Source organism: Apodemus sylvaticus, chromosome 14, assembly GCF_947179515.1.
Source record: "Apodemus sylvaticus chromosome 14, mApoSyl1.1, whole genome shotgun sequence".
Classification (NCBI taxonomy): domain Eukaryota; kingdom Metazoa; phylum Chordata; class Mammalia; order Rodentia; family Muridae; genus Apodemus; species Apodemus sylvaticus.
Window position 1 is genome coordinate 71120194 of NC_067485.1, and position 23914 is coordinate 71144107.

A 23914-nucleotide genomic window follows, 5' to 3' on the forward strand; every position below is an offset into this window, starting at 1 on the left:
GAGACAGGGTCTCTCCTCGAAGCTCTGGCTTTGAACTTTCTACATAGATGAGATGAGTCTTGAACTCACACTCTGCTTCCCACGTACTGGGATTAGAGTACCTGCCTGGATTGTTTTAAAACAGTATGTAGCAGAACCCGGAGTGTCCTGGAATTCCTCCGCCCTCCCCTCTTCTTTTTCCTTTGTGCTGATGATTGGATTAAGGGGTGCCCTGTGCCCCGGAGCTATATTCACACCCCTGGCCTAGAATTCTTGAAACCTTCTGCCTCAGCTTCCAGAGTGCTGGGATTACAGTCATCACACCCAGCTCCACGTACTTGTACCATGGGTACTAATGCTCCATCTCATCGTTATTAAAGCCTGTGCTACTGGCCCAGGTTTAGGAGTAATTCTACTGTGAAAATTTCACAGTGAGAGGAGAGACTTCACTAATTAGCTGGACTAGTTCTTGTTGGCACTCTCTAGTTCCTTTCTTCCCCGTGACTTTGCAGGTAACCTTTGCTTCCGTGGGATCCGAGGAACAGGAAACAGTGTCAACCAAAGCATCCAAGCACAAATGGATACGGAGAGCCAAGCAATTTGTATTAATTGGTTTAGTGGCAAATTCGAGGAAAGAGGAGGTAGTGATTTTGGGGAAAAATAAATTCAGAATCCAGTGCATGTGGGATATTGAGGAGAGAGAAAGAGGGCAAAGGAAAGTCAGAGGAAGGCTAGCTGAGCCTTGTGCGCCTAGTTGCTTAGTTGTCTCTGGAGGTAACGCACTTTAGCAGGGAACATGGAAAGTCAAAGTTTAAGGGACACACACAATAGAGTCCACTTGGTTTCAGGTGGCATCTGTATATGTTAGTCAGACTTCTCGCTCCTGTGACAACTTCAGGCAGGAAGGATTACAAGAAGAAATTAGAGCTCCTGATGTCAAACTAGAAATGCCCGAGGTGACGTAAGGCAGGAAGGATTTTGGTTCTATTGTTCCTAGACCTGGGTGAGGAAGAAGATTGCTAAGGCAAGAAGGGTATGATGGACGAGGTGCAAGGCACAGCATGGTGGAAAGGGGTAGTGTGGTTGAGCAGGGCAGCTCATTTCATGCAGCCAGGAAGCAGGATGACAGGAAGATCAAGAGCAAAGTTTATCACTCCTGCTTTCCCTAACACTCAGAGACCAACTTCCTCCAACTAAGCCCCGCCTTCCACAGTCCCACATCCTCCAACTAGGCCCCGCCTCCCACAGTCCCACTTCCTCCAACTAGGCCCCGCCTTCCACAGTCCCACTTCCTCCAACTAGGCCCCGCCTTCCACAGTCTCACGACCTCTCCAGGGTCTTCTGTTTTGTGTTTTTGAGACACGATCTCTCTGTGTAGCCCTGGCTGTCCTGGAGTGTTCTCTGTAGACCAGGCTGGCCTTTAACTCAGATCTACCTGCTTCTGCCTCCCAAATGCTAAGATTAAAGGTGTGCGCCACCACCTCACTGTAGCTGGTCTTCCGCTACTTTGTGGGTTCTTTTTTCTTCCACCCTTCCAACCTCCCAACACTAGATAAAAGGATAAAGAAATCCCTGAATAAAGTCAAAGGTCAGAAATGGGGTCACATTGTTAGACTACTTCTTGCTGACTGGGGTGTCTGAGTTCCTTGGGGCAAGTTTGATCTTTGCCATTGGGATATCTAATTTTGGGCTGGAGAGATGGCTCAGTGGTTAAGGTCCCAAGTTCAAATCCCAGCAACCACATGGTGGCTCACAACCATCCACAACCATTCATAATGAGATCTGACGCCCTCTTCTGGAGTGTCTGAAGACAGCTATAGTAAAAAAACAAAAGGATATCTTAATTTCTTCCTGTTGTTTCTTCGTTACACATGGCTAATTAACAAACTGGGACCAACATCAACCAACAACCCACCAGGTTTCTAGCATTTATATAACCTCCAAATAAGTCCCCAGAATCCCAAACATTCATCTGCATCTGGCAAAAATCAAATGCCCATCACAGCATGAGGCAAATCATAGTTAGCTACTGCCACAGCTGAAGTGGTCCCATATTTCACAGACCAAGACATATTCTTAAGGTATTTTTGTGGGTTGTTTTTGTTTGCTTTGTTTTTTTCAAGACAGGGTTTCTCTGTGTAGCCCTGGCTGTCCTGGAACTCACTCTGTAGACCAGGCTGGCCTTGAACTCAGAAATCTGCCTGCCTCTGCCTCCCAAGTGCTGGGATTAAAGGCGTGCACCACCACCGCCCGGCTATTTTTGCTTTTTAAAGAAACCAAAATACCAAAATTATCCCACCACACGTAGTCTGTTCACACCTGGAACCCACAGTGGATTAATGCACGCGATCTGAAGGCGCCTCTTCTGAGCATTGCTTCTCCTGGGGCCCAGACCTTCAATGCAGGAAGCTTTTGAGGCAGACATTTCATATCTAAAGCATCACACTAAGAGGATGAAGCTGTCCAGGAACAGCTTGCCCCGCCTCTTGAGTCTGCGGCTCTGAAGAAAGGCTGCACCCCAGAAGAAGAGCTGAGGCCCACACATCAGGTCTAAACTATTACACGGTTGCTTTTGCTTTCTTTTTCAGATTTGCTGAGTTGCTCTGGCTGTCTTTGAACTCCTGGTAGTTCTCCTGCCTCAGCTTCCCAAGTGCTGCTATTAGAAATTGCACCATGTAGTGGTTCTTAATTTGGGGGATAGGGGTAGGTGCTTACAGACCTCTTTGAGAAAATAATCTAGTAGGGTTTTTTTTTTTTTTCCCTTCTAGTAAAACACATACATACATCAAGAGTTTTTATGCTTTTCAGGGGTTTGTATACTTTCTGGAAACTAGTCCAGATGTCTCTCAAATTCTGACGATGGGTGTGGTGGTGACCCATACTTTAATCCCAGCACTCGGGAGGCAGAGACAGGTGGATCTCTATGGGTTCAAGGCCAGCCTGGTCTATAGAGTGAGTGTCAGGAGCCTTTGGTGCAGAAGACCAGAAACTGGGAAGAGGAACCAATGGTCAGAACAGTCAGAGTGGGGAGGGCAATGGGCTGTCCTCATCCTGAGCCCCGCCCTTCATGTGGCCCCATCCTCAAGTATGAGGTGACTGCATCTGTGTGAGCTGGCTTCTTTCGGGGCATGCTATTCTCGCTGTTGTCTGTTTCACTGCCAGTGCTCTAGTCTTGTTTGTATTTTTCCAGTGTATTGAGAGTATTTGAAAAACATGTACATATATATGTATACACACACACACACACACACACACACACACAACTGAACAAAACTTAACAACAAAACAATAGCAACAACCAGGCACTTAAGAAAGTCTTTGGAGGCCGGGTGGTGGTGGCGCACGCCTGTAATCCCAGCACTCTGGGAGGGAGAGGCAGGCGGATTTCTGAGTTCGAGGCCAGCCTGGTCTACAGAGTGAGTTCCAGGACAGCCAGGGCTACACAGAGAAACCCTATCTAGAAAAAACAAACAAAAAACCAAACCAACCAACCAAACAAACAAAAAGAAAGTCTTTGGCTTCATTATTCAGTACTGCACTGGCTCCTTCAGGTCTTTTATATTAATACCTTCCTACGTAAGATTTAGATGTTACTTTGTTGATATCCTCAAAATAGCTTGCCAGGAGTTTGACTGGAATTGCATTAAAGTCAGACCTGACATCTTGAAATTTTTATATGTATAGAATGTGTTTTGAAAATCCTATGCATGAATGCAATGTCTTTAATCAGATTATCCTCCATTACTGTCTTGTTCCCACCCTTTCCTGCTGACCTCCTTCCTACCTAACCCTCCTCTTACTGTCATGTCTTAATAAGCCCGCTGAGTTTCCCCAGCGTGGCCACCATGAGCAGAGAGGAGTGTCTTAGTAATGTGCGGGCAGTTTTCCAGTGTTCCACGGAGAAGAAGGGCTCCCCTCCCTCCGACAACCCATTAACTGTCAACAGTTTAAGGAGGGATAGGACACTAGGGACACTTCCATCATCAGTGAGGAGTCCTGTCTTGTGTTGGAGTATGCAGAGATCCACATTTGCTCTGAGTTCTTGGGTGCAGCAGCCAAAATATCATTGCACCCCTAGCCATCTATTGATTTCCTCCTGTGATATTCCCTGCGCCTGGGGTTGGAGAATACAGATGTTTTATTTAATCTGGACGCTCAGCAGTCACTCACTATTAGTAATCTATTAAAAGTATAAGGAGAGAAATGAAAATAGGAAAGTGGAACTTAACTATATCAGAATAAAAGAAGTCTGCCTGGCCAAAGAAATAACCAACTACAGTATGAAAGGAAATATTTGCAAAGCAATCTCTCTCTCTCTCTCTCTCTCTCTCTCTCTCTCTGTGTGTGTGTGTGTGTGTGTGTTTATACACAAAGTGGTCAATGAATAAAATATCAGCCACCAACCATAAATGGAATAAAACCCAATAAGCCAAGTATTGAAATTTTAAAACAGTCAAAGAACTGGAGTAGACATATCTCCAAAGACTTTTACTTGGCCAAGAGGTATATAGAAGGCTCAGGATAACATCACTGGGAAATCACAAAGCCAAATGACATAAAATATCTTATCTGTTAAGGTGGCTATTATCATCAGAAACAGGAAAGAAGGACAGACAGATGAACGGACAGACAGCCAATATTAATAAGGATGAAGGGCTAGTGAAATGATGTGCTTGCCCCGTAAGCCCGGCAACGAGGGGCTTTGCTCCGAGAGCAGTGAGATGGCTGCTAACTGCGACTGTCAGTGTGACTGCTGTTGCAAAGTGCCCCGGAGGTTAGAACTTCTCTCCTTGGTGTCTGGAGAGGGAAGGGTTGACATTAAACATGGGCAGCACTGCTTGGCAGGTGGGAGTCCAGTGGGATGAGGCCATCTCTCTGTTCCCTGGCCTCCCATGGCGGAAGCAGCCCATGTCCACCACAGCCTCCCCACCAGGAAAGACCAGGGCCTTTGACACACTGAGCCTTAAGAAACTTTTCTTCCTTTTCCATTTTTGGTCAGATATTTCATCACAGCAGCAAAAGTCTGATTAACACATGCAGATAAAACGTGGGTGATGATTTTTCAGGCAGGAGAGTGACACGTATAGCCAGGTGTGGTGGCGCACGCCTTTAGTTCCAGCACTCAGGAGGGAGGCAGGTGGATCTCTGTTGAGTTTGAAGCCAGCCTGGTCCACAAAATGAGTTCCAGGACAGCCAGGGCTACACAGTGCAACCCTGTCTCGGAAAAACCACGATCAAGAAGAAAAGAAAGAAAATAACATGCATAAAACTCCTATGGCTTGTAACATGCTAACTGGTACCATGCAACAAGGCCTTAGAGCAGACAGATGAAATAAATCAGATAACGCACAGAGGGTTTACAAGTTGTTTACTAAACTGGTGATATAGCCTTAATATACAAATTATTACAGTCACTATTCTGTACAGTAGATCACTACAGTTTATCCCTCCTGAGACTTTGTGCCTTCGTCCGGCATCTCTACCTTCCTACGCCTTCCTCCTGTCCTGCTAAGCACTGCGCAGCTCTAAACATCCACCGCTACGTTTCTTCAGAGTCCACATGTGAGATCACGTGGTATCTATGACTAGCTTATTTCACTTGGCTTGCTGCCCTCCAGGTGATATAATCCTTCTTTTTCAAGGCTGGGTACTACTTCACTGTATCTGAGTATTGCGTTTCCTTATCCAATCCCAGGGAATGGATGCCTAGGTTGCACTGTATCCTAGCTGCTGTGGAAGATGCTGTACATAGATCTCTCTCTAAGTCTTAATCTGAACTTATCTTCATTTGTAATCCTCTTCATGATCAAACAAATGCGTAGGTCATAGTCTTAGTAAGACCATTTGAGTGTTCACTTCACATTCTAGATTTATCAGATAATTATACTTGAACAAAGCAAAAGGATTTCCCCAGTAACCTCATTGTAAAACGGTTTGGTTTCCTCCTGGATCTGGGATACATTAAAAACCTGCTTTATCCAGTATAAAATAGTAAAGAAATTTATACTAGAAACAATAAGAAAAGAAAAAATGTCATTGTAATTTTAGAAATGTCATTAGCAAACATTGTCCCTAGAGTCTGAGGGGGGTTCTAAACTAACTACTGATGAACAGTCCTGTGTTCTACTGTCTTGGAGGGGATAACTGTTCAGGTGTGAGGATTACCTGTCATCTGAGGACTCTGTTCCATTGAGATGAATGAAGTATTTTTATTTTATTTAAATACACATCTGTGTATATTTAACCCCAGGTCCTATGATCAACACAAAACAATTCTCTTAATTGTGTTAGGACTTGATGCTGTTTACTTGTGGACTTGTTTAGTTCTTGCTAACTTTTTTAACACAAAGTATGGCAAATCCCCATTATTCTGTGTAGACCTATGTGGCCACGAGCTGGCGATCCCCTGCCTCGGTCTCCCGTGCGGGTGTGCTATGCACCATCACCGCCGCCGCCGCACATGGCTCTGGCTACGTCTATATCAGGAATCTCATTCAAGCATGCATGGGCCTCTAGTAAAAGGACCCGCTCCTATCCACATTGATCAGAACATCTCAGTATTAATATACACACTACAGTGTTGCTGGTCATGTATGAGCAGCGGAACACACATATCACAAAAGTTCACTTTGTAATAACTGTAAGCTGCTACTTCATCATGAAGAAAGTAGCTGCTCTTAAAAATTAAACTATGTACTGTACTAGCCTGTGCACCTCCGGTACAGAGACTGAGGGTAACGTTACACTGAGCAGCGGAGGGAAGTACCGCAATCCTGAGCTACATACACTCCGAGCCCCACCTGTCCTGGTATCAACAGATACCCCAGGGCTCGCTCAGAAGGAGCCACATGTAACTTCCACATAAGTGCACACAGAACGCGATGCCTGCGGGGGAAGGATTCCCTAGATAAACACTGCAGCCGTGCTTCCCCACCATTTCAATTTCCTGCCTCTTACAGGTTCTCACCTTCAGTGAGTTCCTCCCATGTCATTTCACGAACTTGGTCACATGGCTGTCCCATTCTGGCTGACTGCTCTCAGCGACTCTCATGAGCAGAACATAAAAACACTGGCTCTCGTATTGGAAGGGTGCTAATTCGATTCTTGTTTGTGACTTCCTGTCGGTCCAGGCGCTCTCCTTAGGAGGGGTACAACTTCCTTTCTCCAGAAATAAGGATAGTGTGGCAGAAATATTTGTGTGACAAAAAAGAAGACAGAAGTACAAGTGTTGGAGGAGAAATCTGGCGTTTACCAAGAGCTTTGGGGAGTGGAGAGGAACTCAAATGATGCAGTCCATCACGTGGATCTGAAGTGTGTCCATGTCCGGCAGGACCTCCCCACACTTGGGGCATGAGTGAACCGCAATACTGCGAGGCTGCTGCCCGTGTTGCCAGCTCCTGTCCTCGGCTCCTGGGAGGAAGCAAGAGACACGTGCGGTCAGCCAGCTCCGTCTCAAGAGCACCTCGGCCTGGATTTAGTAACAGAGGGTTAGTGTGAGCAGCTGTGAAACTCAGAAACCAGCCTTGAGTGGGACACAAATGGGTCCTTTTGGTCACTAGTGGAAATCATCACAATGAACACAGAGAAACTAGAACTAGCGTTTGTGCCTTAAATCACATCTGGAGTTCAAGGTCTGTGAAACATAGTTTTATGTCTAGGGAGAGGATGAGACATGGTTTACCAAGAATTAAATCCACAAGAGAGTAAGCCAGAGATGAGGATATAAATCAAAGGGGAGCGATCAGAGGAGCTGGGGAGGGTCTCTTGGGAGGACATGTCATCTCTCTCAGAAGCAGACAAGATGAGAGGAGCTGGGGAGGGCTCTTGAGGGACACGTCATCGTCTCTCTCAGAAGCAGACAGCTGTCTCTTTGGTCAGCTGACCGAGAACCCTCCAGGACTCTACTGCTCTGTGCTGGGCTATGGATGAGATGGGGAAGCCTGGTGGAGAAGCAGCAGGTGCAGCCTCAGGCCCTGGGTGTCCCCCAGGATCGAGGGCCCCTGGCTCTGCAGCCAGGCCCTCTTCTGTCAGGTAGGAAGCACCTTTCAGGGGGCAGCACTATTGCGGGAAGGCTGTGGCACCGCTGGAAGGTGGAAGGAGGGCGCTGCAGCTGTGCTGGGGCTCAGGCCCTGACCTTGGCCTCGGCTCTGCTCCCTGCCTACTGTGATGTGAGCCTCCTCTCTCCACATGTTTGCACTGTCATGATGTTCTTTACAAAACATAGTTGAAATGGATCTGTACTCTACATAGATCAATAATCTTTGATCAGTAAATTTCTCCATTAATGCTGAAAACTGCTTCTGCTTCCAGGGCATCTCTCTGCCCCTTTATGGAACAAACTTTTGGCCTTTTAGTCTTAGCCGAGTAAGACTTAAAGACTTTTTGGCTTAGCTCACAAAGTGTCTTTTTATTTTACTTTATTTATTTATTTTTTTTTTGAGCATGACAAAAAAAAAAATGACCTTTAACGCTTGTTTGCTTCAAAGCACATTAAATTTGTTACACAAGGCTAATAGATGGCTTGTGGTAAACAAATTAAAGGGATGTTTGTTGATTCATTTGCAGTACTGAGAGTCAAACTAGGGCCTTAGGCCTGCTAAGCAAGCATGTAACCACTGAAGCAAGAAGTTTGTGTGGGGGTGGGAGACTGGCACAGATGTTCGTATGCACATATGTGTGCGGGCATGCTCACCTGGGTATACACGTGTGGAGGCCACGGGCTGACTTGTAGCATGCCATTTTGTGAGACAGGCCAGCCTTTACCTGCTGATGCTGAAAATTCTCCAGGGCATTACTATGTCAGGCCGTGGGCTCTGTCCTCGGCATGCACCAAGGATGCATGTTTCTTGTTTGTGATTTGGGGTTTTTGTTTTGGTTTTAATCAGTATATACTCATATATGTAAAAGACTTATTCCTTTTTTATTCATGTGTGCTTGATTGTGTACTATGTGTTGTGTTCAGGTGCTTGCAGAAACCAGGAGGAGGAGGAGTGAGCTGTAGTTACAGGCAGTTGTGAGCGCTAGCTACAGGCAGTTGTGAGCTGCCTGCCTGATGCAGGTGCTGGGAACTGGGTAACTGAACTTGGTCCTCTGGAGGGTCAACGAGGATCCATCTCTCTAGCTCCTTTATCAATGCATAGTAATTATTCAGAATAGTGGGTTTCATTGTGACATGTTCATACATGTATACTAATCATTTATTTATTTATTTATTTATTTATTTATTTATTTATTTATTTATTTATTTATTTATTGGGATAGACTAGCCCAGGCTGGCCTGGAGTTCTCAGTCCTCCTGTCTCAGCCTCTTACATCCGAGGATGCAGGCATGAGCCACATTGGCTGCTAAACTTTATTTATTTTTAACTTGCTTTCCTATAAAAAAAAGACTTCGCTGGGGGGGGGGCGTGGGAGGGAGGGACAGACAGGAAATACAAAATGACACGTAGAGACATACTTTTCAGTGTGGATTTGGGGTGACGCTCCCACAGTGGTGGATGATAACCTACCTACCTGGAAATGGGAGTTAAAACAAGCCTGCCGCTTGCCCTGTTCTCAGATCAACAGAAACCAGAGCAGGGCAGACTGAGGGGCCCTCGGGCTGCTCTGACAACTAAGGGGCCTTTTAATGTCTATGAAATTTACGATGGCATCTTGTTAGCAAGAGCATTGCCACTGACATTTCTCCTAGCTATGCTGGGTCTCTGGCTTTATTTTTGGGGGGGGGGTATGAAAAATCAAGAATACTTCTTTTGATAGCTTCCTGTAATTTACAGAACATTGTCACTTGTGTACTGATACCACCACATAATAAATCTGGCACCATGCATCTCTTCACACCTGGACTTATCTAGCATTTCATGAAGATCTGGGCTTAATTTCAAGCATCACAAACAGAAAGAGTGAGGCAAAACCCTCTCAGTGAAGGCAAACGGGCTCAGGATGAGCTGGAGAGGGCGACTTGGGTCAGCTAACGGACACTGGAGTCGTGTGGTACTAGCTGGCTGGTGGAGGGTCTGGACTGAATGAAATGAGAGGCTACCAGGAACTGAATTCTGGGAAACTGAGCTGAAGGGCCAATGCACCAATGAAGGGGGCTTAAGAAGAGAGAATGGGGGTTAAGGGCGTGTGGCATGGCGGTGTGGGGGAAGAGGGTGCCCAGGAGGGCCCTTGCCCAAGCACCTCTTTCCCCTGAGGGACCACAAGCACACAGACATGGTATAGAATAGAGTTTATTCAGGGTGGAGGATGGGAGTTAGTGGTAGAGAAAGGCAGAGAGGGGGAGAGAGAGAGAGAGAGAGAGAGAGAGAGAGAGAGAGAGAGAGAGAGAGAGAGAGAGAGAGAGAGAAATGTAGGCTGGCCATGACCATGTGGGAGGGGAGGAGAGCCCAAGGGGCAGAGAAGTGAGAGTGGGATGAGAGAGAGTGATGAGGGGGGAGGGGCAAGTAGCCCCTTTTATAGTGGGCCAGGTCTATGGGGCGGGGCATACCTGGCTGTGGCCAGGTAAGTGTGGAGTGGAACTTAGATAGAATACTAACGCAAGCGGTGCTGTATTCCGACTGGCTTGACCAGGGAACCATTCCCTACAATGTAATCTGAAACCCTGGCTCATAAGTGACTCACCTCTTTGAAACAGGTAAGCCTGCTGGTCAGAGTCGCTGGTTCTCGCCCCGTGCCGGCACTGCATTTCCATCAAGGACTGCCTGCTGGGATCAAAAGCAAGCCCGGTCACCTGTGACATTCTATAGCCCTGCCACAGGTCACCAGCAAGCCACCAACAGAAGGGTGGGTGTGGGAAACAAGCCACAAACACAAGGCTGAACTTCATAAGGAAACTGACCCTGACTGAGGATACGTCAGCAAGTAGCTCAGGCCGAGTACTTGCCGAGTGCACAAGGCCTGAAGCCCTCAGGGCCACAGGCACAGTAAACCACCCGGAACGAAAGACTAACTTGGTTTTTAGCTACCACTAATGCCAGGGCAGAATGATATAAAGATACTAAGTTGGGCTTTATAAAATCAGGAAATAACCTAACTCTACTCTTTTCTTTTTTCTTTCTTTTTTAAAAAATGTATTTATTATGTATAGTGTTTTGCTTGCATATACACCTGCAGGCCAGAAGAGGGCACCAGATCTTGCTGGGAACTGAACTCAGGACCTCTGGCAGGTCTCTTAACCTCTGATCCATCTCTCCAGCCCATCCCCCACCTCAAACACACACACTCACACACACACACACACACACACACACACACACACACCCGGTCTTGAAATGATAGGCCTTTTCTGTTTAGCCCTGGCTGTCAAGAACTTGCTTTGTAGACCAGGAGGACTCAGATGTCCGCCTGTCTCTGCCTCCAAAGTGCCCAGAGTTGATAGCCAAGTGGGTCAGAGAAAGTGGCATATTTCTGGATCAAAGCATTACAAAGCAATTAAATCATTTGCTAAGAGAAAAAAAATCATTTTCTAAAAAATAATGAATTAAATCTGCTTCAGAGTTCACAGTCACATGATACAGATTAAATTGCAGAACAACATCTATAATGATCATTTTGTAACTTAAACACAGAAAAAAAAATCAGTATTATCTTCCTTAAAAAAACACCATGTTGGGAGCTGGAGAGACGGCTCAGCGGTTAGAGACTACTTATACTCTAACAGAGGAGCTAAGTTTGGTTCCTAGCACCCACATGGTGGTTCACAACAGCCTGTAACTCCAGGTCGGGGTTGGATGGACATCCTCTTCTGACTTCTGCTGGCACTAGGCATACACGTAGTATACATCAGACGTGCAAGCAAAACACTCACACATAAATATAAAACAGTTGGTTAAAAACATGATGCAGGGATTTGTGTGGCTATGGACATGAGAAATTATAATGCAGATGGGTGGTTACTTACCAAATTCCTGTCTCCACAAAGTAGGGGTGGAGGGGTGGGGTGGACTGAAGGGTGGGAAATGTGACCAGCTTTGGCTAGAACTCCCCTTATACCTTTGATAAACAGGACTTGGGGCTGGCGTGATGGCTGAGCTGGAAACACATTTTCTGACAAGCCTGAGCTCAGTCCTTGGGACCCACATGGCAGAAGAGAACTCCTGCCTCTCCCTGACTCCTTCAAGCTGTCCTCTGTCCTCCAGACACAAATCATGCCAAGCATCCATGCCCCGCACATAAATAAATGTAAGGAATGTTGTTTAAAGAAAATGTAAAAAAAATACTGGAAGCAAGTGAAATAAACAGTTAATTTAGAATGGCACGCACATTACTTGTGGTATTTTCTGTTTAAAATATTTTAAGACCTTTCCCAATATTGTTTAAGCCTGACATCTGGTATATGCCTGGACTCCCAAGTAGCACTCCAGAGACTAAGGCAGGGGGACAAGGTTTAGGCCAGCATGTGGTAGCAATTTCTAGACCAGTCTGGGTTTCAAAACAAACAAATAAACAAACAAAGTAAAAATAAAAATTTAAAGCCAGGTAAGATACTGGGACACAGAATGTTATTTTTACAGCTTACGCAATGCAATAAAGTTGTTCAGGTTCCTATGCCTGTGTTAGCCTTTGGTGTCCCCTGAACTAAGTGTGGAGAGAGAGCAGGTCTCAGCTATGAATAAGACTCAGCCTGCACACCGTTCCTCTGCGGGCTGGCCTGTGCTAAGGACTCAGCCTGCACACTGTTCCTCTGCGGGCTGGCCTGTGCTAAGGACTCAGCCTGCACACCGTTCCTCTGCGGGCTGGCCTGTGAGCCAGTTTCCTTGCTTTCTCTTACCTGCCTCCATCTTCAAAGTCGTTGTTCTCTTTCAGCAAAATTGCGAGCTGCAAGGCCAGCTGTTCCTTTTCTTCATGAATCTTCTCCCTGGCGGCTCTCTCAGCATGAAAATCTGAACAGTACACCTCCATCTGCGGGAGGGAGAACTGGGTTACCATGGAGACGAGCATGGACTCCGGGAGGGTCTAACGTGACCTGAGATCAGGGTCTGTGCTGCCCCTGTTCACAGCTTTGGGACTCACAGAGGCTTGTGTTGTGAACGGGTGTGATAAATCATGACTTCCCAATGCCATTAAATAGTAGATACAAATTGCTCATGTGTGGCTGCTTTAAACAATGGCAACTCCTAAACTGAACTGATATAAATGGCCTAAGGGATGCATGAATCATTAATTCAGTAATATATATATATATATATATATTTAAAAAGTAGTACTCAGGAATAACATAGTAAATGGCTCACCAGAATGTTGGTTGTTAAACTAAATTTAAAATAAATAAATAACACATTATTTGTTGAGTTCCAGACATTTGTAAGGTCTTAGTTTGGTTGCTTTTACCTCATCAAAAGTCCTCAGAATTAACCCAGTCTCAGGGGAAAAAAAAAGTCTTCAGAATCCGCGCTTGAGTGATAGAGACTCACATGTCTGTTCAGGTCTTTGTTGCAAGTCCTGGGCTACATAGCAAGACTCTGTCCTGGAAATGTAAACTTGTCACTTTTCTAGTTGGCTTAATAGTCCTTAGTCTCAGGAAAATCTGGCTGAGCCTGAGCATGGTGGCACTGGCCTGTGATCTTAGTGTTCCACAGGCGGAGGCAAGAGGATTTTGAGCTGTGGTCTAGCCTGGGCTACATGGCAAGACTGTAGCAAAAGAGGAAATGTTTAGTGACTCATGTTTGAACCTAGAGAGAGGTCTTATGGACTCCTCCATGTATCAAGCCACTTCCTCTCCATGTGGGTGGCTCCAGTGATCTTCACGTCCTGGCAGAGAACTTCTTGTGCGGTCTATCCCACACTAGGGCCAGCCTGTGTAAGCGCTAAGATGCTACGCAAGGGGTGGCGGGTGGACTCCGAGACCACATCAAAGGCACTGTGGCCCCTGCTTGCTTTGGAGGAGGTTAGCGGCCATGCCATGGGCAGGCATCTCGAGAGGCTCCCAGAGGGAGGCCTCCTGTCAGGCACGTGACTGAGTCATCCTGGAAATGGCCCACAAAGTCCATTTTTGGTGCAGCCTCATGAGAGGCTCTGAGCCAGACCTCCCTTACTGAGCTTGATGCTTCATTCACAGAATCTGTACTTGAGATGACAAACGCTTGTTTCTATTTCAGCTGCTATGATGCGGGCATAATTTGCCACATAGTAAAACAGACAACTAATATATTAATATATTCATAATGAATAATTTCATTGTTCTCAAATTATATCATAAAACAATCAATTTCACAGTGAATGGAGGTGATCTGAACACTGTTTTAATAGCACCTTTTGATCTTCTTTTTTATTTGTTTATTTTCATGTGCATTAGTGCTTTGCCTGCTCTAGGAGGCAGGATCCCATGCTGCTCCTGTCGCAATGGCATTAGAGCCACAGGCACAAACTCCACTCTGTGGGGTTTGTCCACAATGGGCAGCTGGTGATAATGAGCCCTCAGGTAGGATAGAAACCCTGGCATCATTTCTACGTAAAAAACACAAGGATGGAAAGACATTGGGGCCCTCCTGAGAGAAGTCCTGTCATGTATTTTGTAGGATAAACTGGTAGTGTTTATTTAATTTTAAAATAAGCAATGTACATAATGATGTAGTCTCTCTCTCTCTCTCTGTGCGTGTGTGTGTGTGTGTGTGTGTGTGTGTGTGTGTGTGTGTATGTGTGTGCATATGTCAACACGTACATGTGGAGGCCGGAGGACAGCCTCGGATGTCATTCCTCAGGTGCCATCCACTTCGGTTTTTGAGACAGCATCTGTCACTGGCCTGGAACTCCCCAAGTGTGCTAGACTGGCTGGCCAGGGAACTCAGGAATCTCAGCACTGGGATCACAAGTAAATGCTACCACACCCAGTCTTTTTTTAAAACTTATGTCTAGTATTTCTATTTAATAGCAACTTTAAGAAAAAGACCCATATGAAGCCAGGTATGGTAACATGCCTACAATCCTAGTATTTGGAAAGTAGAGGCCAAAAGATCAGGGGTTCAAGGCCATCCTTGGCTACATAGATATGTGTCAAAAAAGAATCCACTTTCCCCCAAAAAACCATTTATAATAAACTACAAAAATATTTAGAAATAAGTGTAATACTAATACCTGGGAGTCTAAGGCTGGCCTTGAACTATTAATTCCCCTGCCTTTATTTCAAGTGCTGAAAATTCAGGTGTGCACAGCCATGCCTGGCTCTCATTTAAAAGTTGTTTTTTTGTTTTTGTTTTTGTTTTTTTTTTTTTTTTGGGTAGGCACCGTGGTACAGGCTTTTAATCCCAGCACTTGGGAAGCAGGGACAGGCAGATCTGTGAGTTCAAGGCCAACCTGGTCTACAGAGTAAGTTCTAAGTCAGCCAGAGCTAAATAAACAGTGAGACCATGCATCCACAAACCAGAACAGAACAAGAAGAGAAGCAGCTTTCATAAAGAACCTAAGAGCACTGGCACGTTAAGCACTGCCATTGTCCCAGTTGAGGTCTGCCTGGGCCTCGTCCCTCTGCTCCGGCTCTGGCTGGCATCTCACCTGCGCCCTGAGGACAGCCATGGTCTCCAGGTCCTCCTCCTGTTTGGCAAGGGTCTGCTTCATGTCGTCCATCTGCAGCTGTTTGGACGCCAGAGCCCGCTCGGCCAGCTCCAGCTTCTCGCTGAGCTCCTGCAGCAGCATCTTGTCCACCTTCTCTGCCTGAAAAGTACAACTCTACTCTAGGAACTGCTTGGAAACGATGCGGCCCATTTTAGGAAAAGGTAAAGCTTTACACTAGGTACTGTCGCTCCAGTCTGTTGCTCAGCAGTGACAATGCACTCAGCAAGTTGTAGTCACTTGTGACTGGCCAGAGATCGCCTCCTCGGCTAAAACACTTTCTTAAGAGGTAAGAGCAGTGGTAGGAAGCACTGTTCCCCGTAGATGAGTTCAGATCTCAGCACACATCAACACCGGATAACGTGACCTGTGCATGGATAGCAAGCCTGCTCTGATGAGGGCGGGCGGGCGTGGAGACTATTATTTATCTTGTTACTTTAGCTTCATAAACATGTTTACATTTAAAGGGATCAGGTCCTTGGTGAGCATTGCGGCTCACACCTTTAATCCCAGGAATCTGGAGGCAGAAGGGGCAGGTAGTCGAGGCCAGCTTTGTCTATGTAGTGAGTTCCAGGCTAGCCAAGGCCACATAAAGACTCTTTCTCTAAATAAATAAAATAAATAAGTAAATAAATAAGTAAATAAATGGGTTTTTTGAAGCTATAGGTTTAAGAGAGTTATAATATTTTTCTTTTTTAACGAAGTAAAAAGGCCTGGGAGATTATCCAGTCGTGAAAGTGCTAGCTGTGTATATGAGGACGGAGTCCAGAGCCTCCCATCTAAAAGCCAGATATGGTGATGGCTCTTGCTTGCATGCTAGTCCCGGGGATGCAGAGACAGGAGGCTCCCTGCTTTGCTGGCCGGCTAGCCTAGCTAGTTGGTAAGCTTCAGTAAGAGAGACCCTCAGAGCTAAGGTGGCCTGTCTCTGGCCTCCACATGTTCCTGCCAGTATGTATGTGGATAGCACCATCTACATCCTGCCCCCTCTGGAAAAGGGAAGGAAAACACGGGCTTACGGCAGAGGCCTGTACTCGTAACTGCTGGGGAGACTGAGGCAGTAGGCTTGCAACTTCAAGGTCTGCTCAAGTAACTCTGAGACTTTAGGAGGCGAGGGCAGAGGAGGATGTAGCCCAGTAGTAGAACATTTGCCTAGCACGCAGGAGGCCCTGGGCATATTCCCCGCCATAGAAAGGAAGGAATAGGACTATCCCCTGAAGGTGGGAAGCAGGAGTAAAGGAAGGGGGGGCAAAGAGCATATTTATAAGAATATTTATAGCCTTATAAATGGAGACTTAATTCAAAGTCTCCATGGTCTGTAGATTTTATACCATGTTGAACATTGTTAACCAATTTAAATTAAATGCTGTAAACCCAGGGTTCCAAGTTCACTGCCAGCAGGCAAGACGCCCTCGCAATCTCATTCAGCAGATGGCCATAGCCAGTTGTCTCCCTACATGGTTGACAAGGAGCCCAGGCTCTGGGCTCTCCTACAGACACACCCTGCGGAAGCAGGAAAAGCCCAGGCCCCGCCTCCATACACAAGTCACATTTTATACATAGGATGAACGTGAAAAGCTGTAATAATTTTGTTAAAATTGATAAGCTACAAAGCGATTTTTGAAAGTAGACTTAGTTGAGGGGCCACACAATGTTTTTGTACATATATCCAGTGGTTCCATCCCCTGGGGCTATGGGAGCACCTTTTCTCTATAAATACCTGTTGTTTGGTCAGTTCTTCAATTGTTTTCAGTGCTTTATTATGTTCTTGAAGGAGCTTGTTGTGAGTTGCCTGTAGAGTGGCTAACCTGGACCTATTAAAATATGATATTAAAAGTGGAATAATGAGGGAAATATCATAGAAACCCATCCTCCTGTCTCCCTAACAGACTTTGAAAACTCAACTAGAAAAATCTCTGGTTTTTTTCATCCCAGCAACTTTTAACTCTCAGCTTGACATGACCAGGAGTCACCTGAGAAAAAGCGTCAGTGGAGATTGCTTTCAGGTTGGCTCTCGGCCTGTCTGTGAGGATTGTCTGGATTGCCTTTACCCGAGTGGGATCACCTGCCACATGAAAGAGGTGACACCTGCCAGTCCCTAGCTCGGGGCTCTGGATTATCCCAGCACTGGAGTGTAAGAGGCAGGAGGATCTCTGTGAGTTCGAGGCCAGCCAGGTTTACAGCGTGAGTTCCGGGATAATCAGAGACAAATCTTGTCTCAATAAACAAAGCTAAACAGAAGTAGAGCGAGCAAGCTGAGAACTAGGCATCCATTCTCTCTGCTCCTCACTGTGGACGTGACATGAATGGCTGCTTCCAGCCTGAGCACCTTGACTTCCACCCAAGAAGGGGCTGGACCTGGAACTGTAAGCTAAGATAAACCCTCTGTCCACTAAGTTGCCTTGTCAGGATATTTTATCACGTTTAACAGAAATGAAACTACAGCCACCACACATCAGCATTTTTCTTACTCTCAAAGAAAATGGTATCTTCTAGAGGATCGTCTTTCTCACAAAAGATAGAATGAAAATGCTTTTCATATCTTTGCTACAACTCAAAAATTTAATTCTCCCCAAGGGTCTCCTAGACATCTAGTTTCCAGATGGCAAAACAGATTTTATGCCATGACTCTTGGGTCCTCCTCCCCACCCTTAACCAATGTGTATTTGGCCAGCCGTCCTTCCCCTTCCTGGCAAGCTGTTGCCCTGCCCTGCACACGCACCTCTCCTCCTCCGTCTTGGCCTGCTCCATCTGGATCTCGGAGCGCATACTCTCCACTTGCAGCTCTAACTTCCTGTTGCTGTAAAGGAGCTCTTGCTTTTCATTCAGCTCTGATGGGGTTGCAGAGTTCTTCCTTTCCAGAGCCTGACACCTGCAAAAGGTGACTATTCCATAAGGAAGAACAATGCTTTGCCACTCTCCCTGGCTTCTGCACAGACTTCAGGAGTACACACGTACACACACACACACACACACCAACCCCAAACTCTCTTTTTCTGAACCGTATATCATTTAGGTCCCTGCTTTTGCTTTAGCCAGTAATACAGTAACAAAACTGTTTTGATACAGTAAGGCACGTCATAAATCATGCGATACAGTGACGGAGTTATTACTTTTCTTGAAGTCTCTTCTTCATCAGCTCAGCCTCACTGAGCTTCGTGTGCGCCTCCTGAAGCTCCTTAAACAGAGAGGTCACTTGAACGTTCAGTGTTTCCACTTCGCTTCCAAACTGTCAAGACAATGTTAGATATTCATTAGAGAGGAAATGAACGTTGTGTGAGAAGACAGTGTGGACCCCAAGCACCCAGCTAACACTGATACCCTAAGTAGACTCGATTAGCGCAAGACGTCCCCAAGTGCCTGACATGAAAAGCAAGCTTCTGCGTCTGTGTAGCACATTCACTATAAGCCGGACGAGCACGTATGGTAATGGATTTCCTGCCAAACCTGGCCCTACTCATGCTTCCAGGACCAGAGGTCACCAGGTCAGAGGTCACCAGGTCAAAGTGCAGCCTTATCCATGTGGGGAAAGGCTCAGAGCCCATATTGCCTTGCCAATGTCTTGTTTCTAGCTAGTACAATTATTTCTGTTATCCGGCTCTTTTCCTGGAAGGCTGCCAGTTGTCAATTTGCATGTTTTATAAGAGCTTAGAAACATCAATACTTTCCCATTAACTGTTGGTCCATTTCAGTTAATGGTGTGCTATTCTGGCGGAGTTCTCTCTCCACCTCCCCCACCCCTGTTTTGCTTTTGTAGCCAGGCTGATCTGGAACTGGCTATGTTGCATACGCTGTCCTTAAATTCAAAATCCACCTGCCTCAGCCTACCAGGCAGTGGAATTATAGGGAAAGGCACCATTGTACCGTCTTCACAGTGTTCTCCACTGTCTTAAAGTGGCGACCCAGAGCCAGAGAGGCAGGTGCATGCCTGTATTCCTAACATACCAAAGGGAGGAACATCGCGAGTTCCTCTCCTGGGCTACATAGGAAGTCTGAGCTCAGCCTAGGTTGTATAAGATCGTCTCAAAATTAAAAAAAAAAAAAGAAAAAGAAAAAAGAAAAATAAAAAGGAAGGACATATCCAATAGTGGTGTGTGTGTGTGTGTACATGGATGAATACATGAACAAAAAAGGATCATTTTATATGTCTTTCTCATGAACTCCTGTGAGCACTGGCTTCAGGAACTTTTCCTAAGCTTAAAACTCTTCAGGCTCAAGGATATAGTCACAATGTCTTTTTCTGGTAGTGGACTTAAGGATTTAGGAGATGACATCAGTCAAGAAGAAAAATGAGAGTATCTTATGTAGTACAGACCGGGATACATCTTACTGACATACACTTCAAATCTAGGATAAGAAAATGAAAGAGAAGCAGAAAATGCTCAGTAACAAACAAGTTTCCATGTCTAAGGTAAACGGTGCAACATAAAACTTGAACCAGTGATAGAGAGATGGCTCAGTGGTTAAGAGCACTGACTGTTCTTCAGAAGGTCCTGAGTTCAAATTCCAGCAACCACATGGCAGCTCACAATCAGTAATGAGATCTGACGCCCTCTTCTGGAGTGTCTGAAGACAGCTACAGTGTACTCATATATAATAAATAAATAAATCTTAAAAAAAAAAAAAAAGACTTGAACCGAGCAGCCACGTCACCCCCCCGGGATGTGACAGGGGTGTGCCAGTCCTTTGGAGGCGCTGTACCCACACTCTCTGGGCCTTTGTCCTCTTCTTTGTCTGTTCTCCCCTCTGTCTGGGTCTCAATTGCAGAATGGCCATTTTCTTTCTTTTCAAATTCTGAAATTCTGAAAAAAGAAAAAAAACCCACCAACATAAGAACGTAGCGAAGTTTTCCTTTCTGTTTAGACGCACAAGGGCAAGCAGCTGCAACAGCACTGGAACGCACACCGTCAGCCTGGAGAGCGACCGGGCTTCAGTCTCTTTATATGTGCCTCTTCGGCAGCCATCTTGTTGTTACCCTAATGCTGGTTACAACTCCTGTGACTTAAGATGAATACACACAGAACACAGATATCACAGAAGAAAAGAGGTGGGGCACTTTTGGCTAAGCAGATCTCTGAAGATATTCTCCTCTCAGATTCTTCCTCAGGAAGTCAGCAGAGATACAGTGCACTTCACTAAGGGGCAAAGAGTAAGAAAGGCATTGGAGTAAGGGAATGGGAGCCGGCATGGGAGAGCCGAGGAATTCCATAGGATGCTGGCGAAGGGCGGTCTTAGGAGCGACTACAATGTAGAGGAACCAAGACACCTTAAGAACAATCTCAGTCGTAATGAATGGAATGTAATTAAGAGATTGGCTCCCTAGGAAAACTTGGGGCTACAACTACAACATCCCTTTCAAAATCATAGTGAATTTTTTGAGGGGTAAGAGAACTTTATTTTTAATTCTCTCTGTCTCTCTCTGTCTCTCTGTTTCTCTGTCTCAGTCAGTCAGTCAGTCTGTCTGTCTGTCTGTCTCTCTCTCTTTCTGTGTGTGTGTGTGTGTGTGAATGCAGGGATCAGGAGAGGGCATTAGATCCCCAGGAACTGGAGTTACAGGCAGTTGTGAGTCCCTTGGCGTGGGTGCTGGGGACTGGACTTATGTGTTCTGTACGAGCAGTCCATGCTCTTGACTGCTGAGCATCTCTCCAGCCCTCCATGTTGACACTTGGTTGCCATGGCGCTGTAGCAGCATGCCTTCAACATTATCATCTCAGGAGTGGGATCCTAATAAAGGCTGGGTTAAAAGTGCCACTGTTTTCTGTTGAAAGCCCCAGAACCATAGGCTAAAAACACTTCCATAGTTGACAACCTATCTAGTCTAGCACTCTGTTAAAGAAGCAGAAAACAGACCAACACAGGAGGATAAATGGCTAATTTTTTACTGAGATCTAAAAAGGATAAAAGGAAAAGTGGCCGTTGTGGAGTGCCTGCTCGACTGTACGAGAGCACACGTGTGCATCATATGCATGTGTCTGAATGCACGGGGACAGGGACAGAGTAGTCATTTGAGGAAAGCTCAAAATCATCGACTTCAGCTGGGAACAGGAGGTAGAGAAAGTTCCAGAAATGCATGTGCTGGGCAGCTGATGGTCGGTTGTGCGGGACAGTTCAGTCTTCCCCATGCATACCTGGAGGTCAATAGGTCATGATTAAAATCTTCAGAAAAATGAAGTAACAATGGAGGCTGCTACTGAAAGAACCAAGCAGCCGGACTGGAAGTGACTGAGAAGCAGGAGAGTGGGTGTGGCAGGGGCTCCAAGCACCGCTTCCCCATCGGCTCCTGTCAGAGCCGTGCTTCACCCTGGGAAGTCTGTAGAGACATTCTTGTTTTATCATTGACAAACTGTCAGCTCTAATTGGTATTTGGTCACTGTCCCTTTGGCTAGGCAGAATATACGGGCGAGGCACCAGATGGTACTTGGAGGGTGGGCTTAGCAGCACTGTAGGCCGCCGCTTCACATTTGGCACAGGTTTTGACCTACATGTGAATTACAAGTTATCTTAATTTTCGATGGCAAATGTTTACTTTGGATCATATTTCCCTTGTTTTTTTTTTTTTTTTTAAAACAAGAGCTGTATTTCTTATACAACCTCTTTCTCCTTACTGGCTTATTTAGAAAATATAAATTCAATCAGTTATGGCTGTGCACACGCTTTTAATCTCAGCCCTCGGGGGTCAGAGGTGGTGGTGGGGGGTGTCTCTGTGAGATCGGCATGATCTACCACAGCATGTTCCAGGCTACCCAGGACCACATAGTGAGAACCTGTCTCAAAACAACAACAACAACAACAACAACAACAACAGAACCTCAAAATAAATAAATAAAACCAAAAATCCCAAAATGACAAACAAAAAAACAAAACCAGAAAGTCCTATGAGGTGAACCATGAACACTGCACACAAGATACAAGGCAAACAAACATACATCCACGCCTCTCTCACTACATTAGAACATCTGTATTCCTATTTCCAGTGATCAGGGAGAAAGGCTGAAGGCTGGCTCATTTGTTTCAGAAAAATACAGCATCTTGCAATGTGTTTGTGCTATCACTGATTTCAGTGTGTGCCAGTCAGGCCGCTGACCAGGCCGCTGACCATGTGGCCCTGATGCCTCTTAGCTTTAGCCCTGTCTTGTCTGAGAAGCAAGCACTACCCTGGTACCCATGCAGAGTACACAAGTCTCCACGACTATTGACTGGCTTGCCCTGTTAAATACTGAGCCAGCTGGCTCACTACATAGAGGTTCAATGTCATCGAGAAAAGCGTCTTTCCAGGGTACTCAATATGGGGCATGGACCCTTCTTCTCCAAAGGCAGGTCTGACTCACTAACTATAATCTAAAGAACTATATGCCTTCGGTATCCAGGAGACAGCTATGTTTTTGTTTGTTTTGTTGGAAAGCAGGAACAAAGATTAGAAATATGTAAGTGGCAAGCTGCCAAGTATACACGTCTTCCATTTTATCATCCACCTGCTTTAAGGACAGAGGTCTGGCAAACAGGACTCTGTGGATAGAGAGTGAAAAAAGTCAATCCCAGAAGACTGTACTATTGAGTCCATATAGGAATGTGCAGGATGCAGAGATCTCCAAAGTCACAGGAAGAACTGGGTAGTGAGTGCCGAGGGGTACTGACTGACTCCTGTGTGAGGAGACTGTCCTAAGACTGTCTTGTGGCAGTGGGCACACAGCCGTGTGCATTGCCTCGCATGTGCCTCACTTTATCTACCAAAGCCTTTCTTCCATTTTTCCCGTTAGCAGTTCATACCTTTTTTTGGCTTCTCTGAGTGCCATTTCAAGTCTCTCCACCTTTTGGTTTCCTTCCCTTAGGCAAAGCAGGAGCTGGCTCACAGTCAATTCTTCAAACTCCACACAAGTCCTGGCATCCTCTGTACATTTGCTCCTAATAAGACATCACCACCGCATTCAGTATAGAAATTCAAAAGATTTCAATCTCAATGAAAATGTCAAGAGGAGAAGGAGAGGGAAGCATGATACAACTGAAATCCATATCCTTCAATCAATTCTTGACTGCCCCATGCATGGCTGATTCAATCCTTGTATGCGAAGGCTGTGGAGACGAGCAATGCCTCAGGGAGGCTAACCTCAGAATGTAAGCACTCACTCCAGACTGGTACTGTGTCCACAAGGCCACAGAATCCACAGGGACAGCTCATCAGCTGTGGCAGGAGATGCCAAGATCTCCAGAGATCAGTTTCAGAGAGGACTTTGGGCTGACTATTCAGGGCAGACCACTGCCCACTGCAACTGGTTAGAGACTATCACCTTTGTGAGTCAAGGGAAGAAAATCTTTTCTTTGGTTTTCACATGAAGGGGAGACATGTAGATACTACCAGCAAATAGTTTTCTAAGTTTCATAATCTTATCAA

At 45.7% G+C, this 23914-nt stretch overlaps 1 protein-coding gene across 1 annotated transcript in view; it reads right to left on the reverse strand.

Moving 5' to 3' along the window:
- Positions 1-5330: 5330 nt before the first annotated feature.
- Positions 5331-23914, reverse strand: part of Optn (optineurin) — a 43216-nt gene continuing 24632 nt past the window's right edge. The window contains exons 6-14 of the mRNA XM_052156873.1: positions 23293-23427; positions 20231-20327; positions 18639-18754; positions 18248-18397; positions 17246-17339; positions 15472-15630; positions 12752-12882; positions 10603-10685; positions 5331-7389 (exon numbers count right to left, since the gene is read on the reverse strand). Coding sequence (XP_052012833.1) covers positions 7259-7389; positions 10603-10685; positions 12752-12882; positions 15472-15630; positions 17246-17339; positions 18248-18397; positions 18639-18754; positions 20231-20327; positions 23293-23427 — 1096 coding nt within the window. The 3' untranslated portion in view covers positions 5331-7258. The remainder of the gene's footprint in view (positions 7390-10602; positions 10686-12751; positions 12883-15471; positions 15631-17245; positions 17340-18247; positions 18398-18638; positions 18755-20230; positions 20328-23292; positions 23428-23914) is intronic.